Source organism: Lycium barbarum, chromosome 10, assembly GCF_019175385.1.
Source record: "Lycium barbarum isolate Lr01 chromosome 10, ASM1917538v2, whole genome shotgun sequence".
Lineage (NCBI taxonomy): Eukaryota > Viridiplantae > Streptophyta > Magnoliopsida > Solanales > Solanaceae > Lycium > Lycium barbarum.
Window position 1 is genome coordinate 100,963,862 of NC_083346.1, and position 13,047 is coordinate 100,976,908.

General features: G+C 32.1%; 1 protein-coding gene across 1 annotated transcript; it reads left to right on the top strand.

Moving 5' to 3' along the window:
- The first annotated feature begins 9,856 nt into the window (after positions 1-9,856).
- LOC132615912 (protein GOLVEN 5-like) lies at positions 9,857-11,441 on the top strand. Its single transcript, XM_060330509.1, has 3 exons — positions 9,857-9,985; positions 10,106-10,158; positions 10,890-11,441. The coding sequence occupies exons 1-3, from the start codon at positions 9,901-9,903 to the stop codon at positions 11,142-11,144; spliced, it is 393 nt and encodes a 130-aa protein (XP_060186492.1). The 5' UTR covers positions 9,857-9,900; the 3' UTR covers positions 11,145-11,441.
- The last annotated feature ends 1,606 nt before the right edge of the window (positions 11,442-13,047 follow it).

Here is a 13,047-nt window from a genome sequence, read left to right on the forward strand (position 1 = left end):
TGGAAGCTAAACTGTTGATATTCTCACAGCAAAATCACAATTTCCTTCGTCTATGTTTGACTTGGCACACCCTTTAAAAAACATTATATTAAATTGTAAATTTAGTACATTGTCAGACATCTAAATGTTGGAAAATTAATAGTAGGTACTATTAGGGGTGAAACATGTATAAAATGACAAATTATCTCTTAATTTTTCAATTTGAACAAGTAAAAGTGGACATCTAATTTTAGGATAATGGACAAGTAAAAGTGAACAGAGGTAATAGTTAGTAAGAGATGCGATTATCGCTTTTGGGACGAGCTAATTAAACGAGTTTAACCACATCAACTCAGGCCTCATTTTTTTTAACTGTAAAATAGTTTGAATTCCTTTCCCCTCGTCCTTCTTTTTTGTAAAAAGGTTATTTTCTTCTGGATGGATAGTTGTGATTAGTCGAGACGTGATAGCCGTGAATGTATTTTATGCGCTTAGCTTGTTGAATCCAATTGTTTGTTTAGAATAATCACAATCACAAATATTAATTCTTTATTTGCTGAGTACTCCCTCTGGTTTAAAATATGTGTTCATTTAGCCTTTTATCATTGTTCACTTATATAACTAAGAAGAAATTAACTTTATTTTTTCAAATTTGCCCTTATTTACTCAAGATAATAAATAGTCAAGAGTCTTATTAATTAAATAGTTTAGTCGAAATACCTATTTTTTTCTAGGAGATAGTATTTTCTTAGGAGGCGTATTAAACGTTAAATGGATACTTATTTTGAGCCACAGGGAGTAGCAGAATAATTACGATCACAACTATTAATATTTAATTTGATTGATAACTCGGAATACTAGATTTTTAGCATTAATTAATACAAACTAGTAAATTTGCCCGCGCGAAGCGCGGTCGTAGTAGGCCGCAGACGAACTATTCTAATGATATAAGGAGTATTAAAGGGTTGATTCTCAGATGGTTACTCAGCTAAGTAATACAATAGTTATTATTATCTTAAAAAGTCACCTTTCTTCTTGATGATTACACTCTCCTTCAACAAAGAAAGTGACTTTCTGAGTATGAGATAATACCTATTAGTTGAGTAATCATATGAAAAATCAACTCGAGTATTAAGAGATGAAAAGGTAAAATTAAAACTAAAATTTATAAGTATCATCTTGCAACACTAATTACCATGTAAATTAAAATAATTAGATTATTATTATTATTATTAGTTGTACACTTGAGAAGATACAATTTTATATAAATGAACTTAAAACTTTTTCATTAACAACAATAAGTTATCCACAGGCAACAAAATTGGAGTTGATATTTTGAGGAACACCAGCAAGAAACTTTTCTAGTTCCTCAACATTTTTCACAACCAAATCAAGAGAGCAACCTGGAAAAAGATGCACAAGTAAATCATTTAGATGTAATCATTCATAAATAAGGAAATTATCATTTACGACATAGCTAAATTGAGATACTCATTTACATAGGATTATACCTTACATTGGCATTTAAATTGAATAAATTTAAAAAACAAAACAAAAATGTGGATGTAACATGCCAGTGGTATCAAGGTTGGTCAAGTTTTGATAAACATTATTTACAAGAGAGGTATTTTATTATTCTTGAGCTCCGCTCTCTCAAATTTCCATCCATGAAAATTTTTCATTATTGCTTTTACATCATAACCGAAGTACATAATTCCCTATATTGATTATCAGTGTCAAAACTGATACACAGATAATAAGAAGGAAGTGCCAAAAAGACTAAACAATGTTTAAATAATTAGGTCTCTTGAAATCAAATGTAAATAAATATTTCACAGGGTACATGACTTCGTAGTCCAAAAAATGGAGTTCATGTGTGACATTAATAGTGGAAGTCATAAATATTTTCTAAATCGCCAACGAATGAAACTCAAGCTGATGCTAAAGCAAATTACAAATTGTAAAACAAATACTCGAGTATTTGTGACAAAGGGAAGAAACAGGCAGAGTAAACACTAAACAGTCCATTGGAACAGTAGTAGAAAAGCAGAGTTTTTCATGATGGGATTCCCATATTCTTGAAGAAGAAGAAGAAAGAATACAGAGAGGTGCCAAAGAAGTGCCAGAATGTTTAAAGAATGAGTGAATGGTTATGAATCAATTAGTAAACGGTTCAAATGAATTAATTAGTAATAATGAGTAAAGATAAAAAGGGTAAACGTGTTCAAGAAAACGAATTAATGAGTAAACGAATTAAAACAATGACATTGTAATTGTATAAAATGAGGAGAAAACCCAACAAATGCCAAAAAATGGAGAAAAAAATAGCAATGCTGACCATAGAGAGGTGTCACATCACCTTGTTTATGAATCCTCGATCGTGTGTCTATTCTTTCTCAAATTCCTCTCGTCCAAAATTCTTGTATTCACAGTCCTACATTACTAAAAATGTTACTACTCTAATTACAACGTTGGAGCTCAAAAAAAAAAAAAACAACAACGAAACAATTACAGTATTTCAAAAAGTACCAATAGCAACAGGGGTCAGGATTCATGGGGCAAGAGAAGTAAATAGATGTTGATATCCTTGTACTGGCCCTTCGGTTTGTAGGATAAAATTTTAATCCTTGTACACAATTCAATATTTCTTACGCAACATCTCATATCTGAGTTTATAAAGCAAACCAAGAGGTGTATTAAAGTATTAACGTTGGCATCACTTATATAAAAGTTTATGCATTGTATTATACAAAATAAAATGTGGACAACTAATTTAATTCTAAGCGGACAATCACATTCATGAATTACTGTCAATAAAGTAAAAGTGTCCTACATTTTCATCACCAATCAAGTCCTAAAGGAAAAATAGGTAAGTAGTTTAAGGAGTGGACTTGTGCTTACAAGAAATAAGTTGACATTAACAATTGATTCAACAGTAAGAATAAAATTATCTTTCTTGGCATGTATCTCTATAAGCCTGGCTTTCTTGTCGCTTCCACTTTCTTGAGCACCTCATCATTGTAAGAATATGCTAGTCTCAGGCTCAACCACAATAACCTGCAAAAGATGAAAATCCAAAATGAAGACCTTGACCTATAAAAAGGCTTTCGACATATTGAAATGAGTCATTTAATTATCAGGGGAAAGTTCCCTGATGAGCAAGAAGTAGCTATAAAAAGGCTTTCGACACTTTCTGGACAGAGCTGTTGGTGTTGAAGAATGAAATTCTATTGATCGCAAAACTTCAACATACTAATCTTGTTAGGCTTTTAGGATACTGTACTCAAAGCGAAGAAAAGATTTTAGTATATGAATACATGCACAACTAAAGCCTAGACTTCTTCCTTTTCGGTAAATATCATACTTTTCATCTTCAACAGTTAGAGTAATTTCCCGCAATTTGCAATTTCTTTTTGGCTACAAGCTGCTTCTTTTTCATCCTTCATAATGATATGAACAGACAGACAAAAAAAGCTACTAAATGTACTACACGATTCAGAATAAAAAGAATAAATAAGAAAAACACAATAATGAACATTAAAGGTTGGAGTTGCAACACACATTCCTAGGCTATACAAACAGTTACTATGGCTCATGAATTGACAAACAATTACTTGGACTTAATTGCAAGTATTACGTGGGTGATATATTTGTCAATTAAATTAGTTAATTTATTATTGTGTTACTATTATTATATAGTGAAATGGAGGGGAAAATGCCAAAAAAAGGAGAAAAAAAAAATGATTCTAGGCCATAAAGACGTGCCACATCACCTTGTTTATGCCTAGCTTTATATTATATATAGATTTCTCATGGGAGGGAGCCTAAATCCGTCCATGCCCAGATATCAAAGTTAAGAGGTTACAGAAATGGTTGTTTCAAAGTACTCCCTCCGTTCACTTTTAGTTGTCCACTATTGTCTTTATAGATTTTCATTTTTACTTGTCAATTTTCACATATCAAGGTAAGACAATTTTTTTTCCTGTTTTACCCATAGCATTTATTACTCATTTCAAATCATTTCCTAACTCCAATACAATTATACACCATTTAATAGGGGTATTGTGGTAAAATACCTATCTTAATCATTATTTTTCAAACAGCGTGAAAAGTCAAAACGTGACAAGTAAAAGTGAACGGAGGGAATAAAATAGAGAGGAAGTGCTCACTTTTTCAGTAAATACCCACTGATATTAAATGAATGGGGTCGAATGTTGGCAACCTGTGTTTATACCATAAAGTATATGTGAAAATATAGGGTCATTGGCACTTTTCTCCCTATTTTATGTCGGTCTTTAACTTTTATCCCTCGTGACAAATAACTTTTTCGCAAGACATAAGTTTATATTTTCGCATCATAATATCCACAAGTTATGTCCCGACGACTTTTACCTTTAAAGAACTTATGTTCGCTAGGCATAAATTCGATTGCTAAAGGACAAAGATTAAAGACCAGCCCATTTGAAGAGCAAAATTTAAAGACCAGCCCATTTGAAGGGCTATTCGTATCATATATTATGGGGAAAAGAACACTACCTAGCCATTAGGAATTTGTTTAGCCCATGCTTGAGTTTAATACTGCAATTTGTCATTTCGACCCAAACTATCCCTAGACGCTAGCCCAGCAACCCATTAACTGCAAAAAAATAAATAAAATATATATATATATATATATATATTGGGCCTTTTAGTCACCACAAAAGATCAAAAAATCGCCACTAAAATTTTACTACAGATCGCGCTTTTCTGTCGTGACAAAAATAAAAAAATCGCCACTAAAGATATGACGAAAAAAATTCATATTGTACCTTCAAAAATATCCCAATATATATATATAATTAGCAGGTATACGTTGATTGATCTTTCAAAAATATCACAAAATATGTATAATATGTGTATAATTAGTAAGTATATGTTGATTATACATTTATTAAACACAAATTATACAACAATTACATTTTCTAAACACATATTGTAGGGATACACATTCTATACAACAATGATACGATCTTATATACATACGATACATTTTCTATACAGCAATGATACAGTTTCCATATACATACGATATATTTTCTATACAACAATGATACAGTTTCTATGCATACGCTGAAATTAGTAGAAAAAAAGACTAAAAATTGAATTATTTTAAAAAGGCTAAAAAATGTCTTTTAACCTTCTTGAACTATCGAATTGTCAATAGTTTGGGCCGAATAGCCATTTTTGTCCTTTTCCCTATCGTCTAACAAAACATTTTTTTTTTATATATTTAACTTTTACACAATGTCATATACAAAAAGATCGGGACTGAGAAGGATGAATAAGTAACCGAGCATAAGGCCTTATTTGTTTGCACTTATTGGAGGTCTGAATCTGAATGGTTCAGACCTTAAGCCATTAAGTGCATTTGTTTGCATTAAGATTGAAGCACTTATTGGGTCTGAATAGGTCTTAATCATTAAGATCTTGAACCAAGTCTTAATATCATTAAGAGGTATTTTTATATCGTACTTTTTTTATCACCAGCTCCAACCCCAACCCTCCACCTCAACCCACTCGCACCCACTCTCCACTCCAACCCTCTACTCCCCACCACCACCACCTCCAACCCCACTCCCTACCACCCCCACCCCACCACAGCCCCAATCCCTATTCTTTTTTAATCACCAGCTCCAACCCTAACCCTCTACCTCACCCCCACCCACACGCACTCTCTACTCCAATCACACCCATCCATCTCAACCCCACCCCACCACCCACCCACCCTTCACTCCCCACCACTAACCCCTACCACACACCACCCACCCCCACTCCCCACTACCCCCACCTGCCGCCACCCACCACCAACCCCACCTCCACTACCTCCCACCTCTCACCCCAACCACCCACCATCCACTCACCCATCCACCCCCACTCACCACCCACCATGATTACAAAACATCTCCACCAATACTAGTGAACATAAATATTTCATTTTTATTTATCAAATAATATTTTATTTTATTAAATCTATATTTATGTTCTACTATTTAGTTACTTTTAATTTGAATTGTCTATTTATTAGTTTAAATAAATACATTATACACATTCAGATATTAAAAAACAAACAGTCTTAATCATTCAGTATTTAGACATAGAGACAATATCTTAATCATTCAGATGTGCATTCAGATTCAGACGTCTTAATCTTAATGAAAACAAATGAGGCCTAAGTCTTCATCTTCGTATCTTGACCCCTGTCAAGTAGAAGAAAACCTCTTTCACAAGGTTGAGATAGTTAAGCATGTCATAATATTCAAACCAGCATTTAAGAAACCAATATAACCTAATTAATGAAACTTAAAATTGAATGGTGTACTCAAAGCGAGGCATGTGAGTTACCTCCTCAGATGGTCACTCGGTTTGACAAAATTAAATTATGTAATAAAGTTATTTCTTTTGTCTTGATAGCTATTCTAATTCATACATTTATCATGATTGTTGAAAAAGGAAAATCACTTTAAAAGCGAGAAAAAATTGTGAGAATTATGTATTCCATTTTAGTTATTCCTTGATTGGTAATGCAAAGCCAATGTTTCCTTGTGGGTCAATTTCTCAGTTCTCTTTTGTTCTCTATGAAATGCAAAATGTTTCTTATTGGTGGTGAAAAGTCTTTCCCTCCTCCTTATAATAAGAAGTCATTTTTTGGGTTAATAAATGAGCTAGAACAAGAGAGTAATCTGGCGCACGTGAGAATTGGCCTTCGTAGGTAAAACGAGAGTGGTGGAGGTTTTTAGGAGAAAACAATATAATGAGCCAACCTAAATTATCAGATTCACACAATGGTTCCATGTAAATGGTTTTTAAGCCAACTTTTACACACTAGTACTTTTTTTTTGTTTGGTTTCTCGCTCTTGTAATTTGTAAATTAGCAATGGAGATTTCCCAAATGCGTTTTATGAATAGGAGAAACACATGGCAAAAGTGAAGTTGAACCGATCAAGACATTGGAAAAAAAAAGACATGCTTTTAGGATAATATTATTTCACTTACTTACTTAACCACCAAACACTAAAACAATAAGTAAAGAATCCACTTAAATTTTCAAAAAAATATTTTCTAAAAAAACATTTTGCTTCGTCCCGAGAACACCCTTACACTAATTTTCTTAGGCCGACTTTTACACACTAAATTGTAAATTGGCAAGGGAGATTTCCCAAAAGAGAAACAAAATGCATTTTAAGAATAGGAGAAATACAAAAAACTTTACAATGGGTGAGGCATAGATATGACATGATATGTGAGGGAGTATTTTATTATAATTATATTGTGGGCCCCACCACTTTATGCTCTTCCTCCTCTTCCTTTCTTCGTCCACGTTTTATGTCATTTCTCTTTCCTCTTTTTTCTCATTTTCTTTTTTTCATCAATTTTAAAATCAATTCTATTATATGCAGATCAATTTTTTTAAGATATTCTTCCGTTTTATTATTTACATTTTCAATTTTTTCTTAAAAAATTAGTTAAACTCCATACAAGTTTAAAAGAAAATAATTGGCACTCAAAAAATAATAATAATGTAAAAACTGATATCCAAATATGAAGCTATATTCTGTACCTGAGAAATTTAAAATTCTAAGTGTTATCAAAGTAGACCCTGAATTTAGTGGTGTGCAAAAATCGGTTTAACCGATAAACTGAACCAAAAAAAAAAGTTATTGGTTTAACAATCTATTTGGTTAATGATTTTTTAAGTTCTAAGTTTTATGAACTTAAAATTTGAAATCGAGTGAACTTAGAACTTAAAAAATCATTAACCAAATAGATTGCTAAACCAATAACTTTTTTTTTCGTTTCAGTTTATCCGATAAATCGATTTTTGCACACCACTAACTTCAGGGTGTACTTTGATGACACTTAAAACTTTGAATTTCTCGGGTACACAATGTAACAACTTTGAACAATATATACCAAAAGAAAAAGGAAAAAAAGAATTCCAATAATTTTTCTTCGGTGATTTTACTTTTAAAAGCATCCTACATTCATTTTTGCTTATCAGTTTTTGCATTAATTTTTTTTTTGGAGTGCCAATTATTTTCTTTTAAACTTTTACGGAGTTTAACTGATTTTTTTAAGAAAAAATGGAAAAGATAAATAATAAAACGGAAAAATATCTTAAAAAAATTTGATCTGCGTATAATAGAATTGATTTTAAAATTGATGAAAAAAAGAAAATGAGAAAAAAGAGGAAAGAGAAATGACAAAAAACGTGGAAGAAGAAAGGAAGAGGAGGAAGAGCATAAAGTGGTGGGACCCACAGTATAATTATAATAAAATACTCCCTCCCATACTATGTCATATTTATGCCTCACCCATGGTAAAAATTTTCGGAGAAACACATGGTAAAAGTGAAGTTGAGGCAATCAAGGCATCGGAAAAACAGAAAAAGTTTTCTCGTTGAGTGGATGGCGGCAGACAAGCACGAAACACTTATACCTTCCTATCCACGTTAATAGTACACATTTCTCATCCCCCAACAGTTTAAGCCTCCCACTTGTAACCACCCATTCACTTCGAAGTTCAATACTTGTGAGGTGAAATGATAATTTATTTTTTTAATTAAAGATCTCAAGTATTTTAAGCAGTGAGGACAAAATTTCGAATATTTAGTATAGAACATTATACTAGTAGAAACAACATTCACTGACCACTATTCGGTTATGTCTTAAGAAAATAGTTAATACATCTCATCGTCGAATTTGACTCGTAGGTAAGGGGTTCCCAACGAAAAAGCTGTCAAAGATGTTACCAACGAGCCACATTCCGATTGATTTCGTCAGAAATTAGCAATTTTTTTAGTAGTGATTGAAAAATAGTCACGCTCATAGAGTTTTAAATTTCATAGGTGAAACTCCGTGACAATGTCCTGAAGTTTCAGCTGTGAAATTTAAAATTCAATGACAATGACTATTTTCAATAAAAAAAATTGAAAAGTGGGTATTTATGAATGTTACTCGAATAATTTACATGCATAGTGAGATTTCTTGACGTGAATCCGAATTAGTTGAACTAGTGGGGGATAGAATATCATATGCTCAAAAAATATTGTCCCATACTATTTTCTCTTATTTGGTTGGTCAAAATTTTTGATTTTTTTTTTCTTCTAAAAAAACAAAATCCTTCAAAATGAGAAAAAATGACTTAGTGAAATAGAGAAACAGGCTCAACAAGTGTCATTTCACATTAGCTGTCTCTTCCTCACCCTCCAACATACCCTACCCTACGCCTATGCCCACCCTGATAGCCCCCATTCCACACACACCTCTACCCCCCACAATCACCTCCAATAGTGTTTGTGTAGATTAATATTGTATACAAATGTTTTTAAATAATATTTTCTACTTACATATCAAACACAAGAAAAAAAAGTAAGAAAATCACCATTTTTAATATTCTTCAAGAATTCCTTCGTACCAAACAAATCCTAAATGAAAAAGAAAACGAGATGAGACCATAGCCGGTGCCACTATATTAATGTTGATGAATTGTAAGAGAACTTCCTCAAATTATTTATGGTATTTTTCAATAATCTCGAGATCCTAGTACTGATAACTTGCACTGACACATGGATCATCACAACTTTTCACGAAAAAGCTTTATAATTGGAATGCATGCAAATAAACTTGGTCCCCTTTGTAAAATGTACGTACTTCATTTGTTAACGTGAATTTGAAGGTAAAATTTTGGACTGCCCTTAACTAGTCTTATGCTTAGACTTGGGATTTGCAACACGTGGAAGTTTTCGGTATTTGTAACATATGTTTGACTTGTATCTAGTCTCCCTATAAAGATCACTTTATATTCTTGCATTCATTCTGTGTCTTTAAATGCTTGAAAAAACAGACATACCCCAAACAAAGTAAAGAAAGAAGCTATAGGACAATGCTGATACCTATTAGGATTTTAAGCTTACTAGTACTTCTAATCTTAATTGCTCAACATCTCCCAAACACTAATTCTTACCAAGGTACGTATTTCTTATCTTCACTATTCCAATTTGGATTATTCTACTCTTAGAATCAACTCAATTACTCAATGCTTTCAATGACTTAATAGCCTATATTTTTCCCGGAAATCTTATTTGTAGGCGGAAAATTTGCAACCAAAAGATGCAATTCAGCACCAAAAAGAGAGACCTTGGTACGTCTGTAATGAAACAATTCATTTTGTTTGTTTCCTTTTCCATTTCATATTAGGATTTAAGTTATATATATATATATATATATACACTGATAGTGTAATTCTGTTTATAGTATAATCAATGTACTTTAACATATAGTAGCAGGTTAATGAGTTATAAGTTCCTATCATTTTTACTAGGTTAATGAGTTATTCCTATCGTTTCAACAAGGTTAACAATCAATACTTATCATAGAATTTCTCTGCATGCAATTATCTTGCTTTATCTTGAACAAGGAAGGACAACATATCATTAGCTTCTATTGAACAAGTTCAACCTTGAAAAAAAAAGGTGCTAAGCCGATGTTGAATACTTCAACTTGGCCACTGAAGAAGGTGAAGGTTGTGCGAGAGAGTAGACCAACTTACTGCTTATTAGCATGGTTTAATTAAGCTTGATTCAAAACAACGAGATTCAACAAGAACTCTATGTACCAACCAGGATATATCAATCATATAATGCTTGTGTAAAAATCCTCTTATATATACTGATTGTGTAAAAATCCTTTTTATAATCAGTAAAATTTAACCTATGATAGCAAAAGAGTTATCACTTTTACAAGATTACATATTAATGCTTGTCAAGAAATTTACTTGTAATTATCTAATAAACGACCTGATTTTGTAAATATTTTCTTACAAAGTAAATGAAATAGAACTTAAGCACTTTTATTGTTATGTATTTCTCATAGGCAAATAATGGTGGAGAAAATGAAGCAGCTGTGATAAGAGGAAACAAAAGGACCAGACCCCAAATGGCATATGCAGAGAAATTCACCAAAGAAAAAAATAATATTGTAGCAAGCAAGCAAGAAATGGTGGATTTAAATGTAAAAGGTGAACAAATTATGAGCAGACGTCCACTCACCCACCAAGATAATGCTGGATATGTTGCATTTACAGCAGATTATAAATCACCTAGGCACCACCCACCAAGGCACAATTGAGAACACTACTAGAAAATCACTAATTTTGGACGTTTTGTCAGGATTTGACTCGCCGCCGCGAAAAAGCCATCGCAAATGTTACGACGAGTCAAATTCCGTCGGAAATTGCTGTTGAAAATTAGTGATTTTCTGGTAATGGAATGAGAAGTACCAATCAAATATCGATGGTTAAGTACTTTTGCATCTTATTTATCTTAGTCTTCACTTTACTATATATCTTTTTCCTTGTAACTTTGTATTATAAGGTTAATTTTAAGTATGTATGGTTACTGAACTTTATCGACCGTGAAATTAATGCCTTTGTATTTAGTGATCGTTTTGATGTGTTATACTCGTATGCAACAATTACGAACGTCGAGCAATGATGAGTATATGCTCATAATTCTACATACTCCGATGTTCATTCAGATGTTCACGTTTTGCAGTTCATAAACCTGTTTAATATATGGTGGATTAATATACAAGTCCTGAAATATTAATGTAATTATTATGTATTCACCAAGACTTCTAGTTGCTGTCTTACTGAGTGTTAGGTAATAGCAATCGAACATCCATATAACTAATAAAATTCTATTGAAAAGGTGTTTGTTGGTCTCACCATGCACATTTAGGGATGACACCCCCTGAAGAATATTAGTCATTTTGGGTGGTTCTCTATACAACCATATTGCAATTGATTAGTTTTTTTTTTTTTTTTTTAAATTTATTTATGAAGCAATGGGCGCTTATACATTTGAGGAATAGCTTGTGGTAATTAATATATTACTAGTTGATACGATTGAAGGTAACTCAACATTCAAGTAATGACGGTGATAGAAATATAACAAAAGAAATCTGAAAAATAACACAAGATCTAAAAAAAATTATTTTTTTCTATTCAAATTGTATTCAAATTGTAAGAGGACAAAAAAAATCTTATTTCCTCGAAATTTAATGCGTGTTGATTCATGATTTTTTTTTAATGATTAATAATTATATGTACTTAGATATCTTACAATGGGATATACTTATGAGTAAAACTGATTTAATAAATAATAATTGGGCCAATGGGTAGTTGAATGCTAGTAATATGAATTCATATTGTTGTGAGCTGATTTAATCAGTGATTAATAATAACTGATCACAATATGAATTCAATGTATTTCCAGTTCAACAGTCAACATGGAACATGATCAGTCAATAATATCAATGTCAATGAATACAAGGCACCATGCCACAAATCATAACAAGACTCAGATAAATTAGATCACAACAACATGAATATGCAAACATCACGATCAATGCCACAAATCATAACAAGACTCAGATAAATTAGATCACAACAACATGAATATGTAAACATCACGATCAACAAGAAGAGTATATATATAATAACTATATAGAAAGATGAGTTTAGACGTAGGATCGTCGACATAGTGCTATTTAGAAGAGGCTACAGCACACAGGTGTTGGTCGACATGTGGGCTAGCCAATCAAAGGGCATTTTCGGTATTACGTCATTTTCATGCCTTAAGTATATTGTACTTAACTGCCTTATGATGTGTACTTTTTCATTCTTGGACATCAAAAGCAGCCCATATTTTACTTTTGACATTTGTGTCCTCCGAAAAAGCTGCACTTCAACTTCCTATGCTGTGGGGCCCATCTTCTTTTTCTATTTTCATGCCTTTTGATTTTGGATTTTCTTTAATACTAGTGGACCCCACCTATTAATTTTGGATCACAATGCATTTGTCTTTTCAATTTGCCTACAACTTTTCCATAACTTGTTCATTTTAGTGAGTCAATTTTTCATATATTTCAATTGTTAATTACTGCACTACTAAGATTTTATTTACACAACATATTAAAGATAAAATAAGGAACTCAAAGATTATAATATTGTTGTTGTTCTTAATGATAT

What these genes read in the sequence shown, in the direction of transcription:
- LOC132615912 (XM_060330509.1), top strand. Translation starts at nt 9,901, where the DNA reads ATGCTGATACCTATTAGGATTTTAAGCTTACTAGTACTTCTAATCTTA. An exon ending in AAACACTAATTCTTACCAAG is followed by an intron (nt 9,986 to 10,105) that starts GTACGTATTTCT and finishes TCTTATTTGTAG; the next exon opens with GCGGAAAATTTGCAACCAAA. An exon ending in CACCAAAAAGAGAGACCTTG is followed by an intron (nt 10,159 to 10,889) that starts GTACGTCTGTAA and finishes TATTTCTCATAG; the next exon opens with GCAAATAATGGTGGAGAAAA.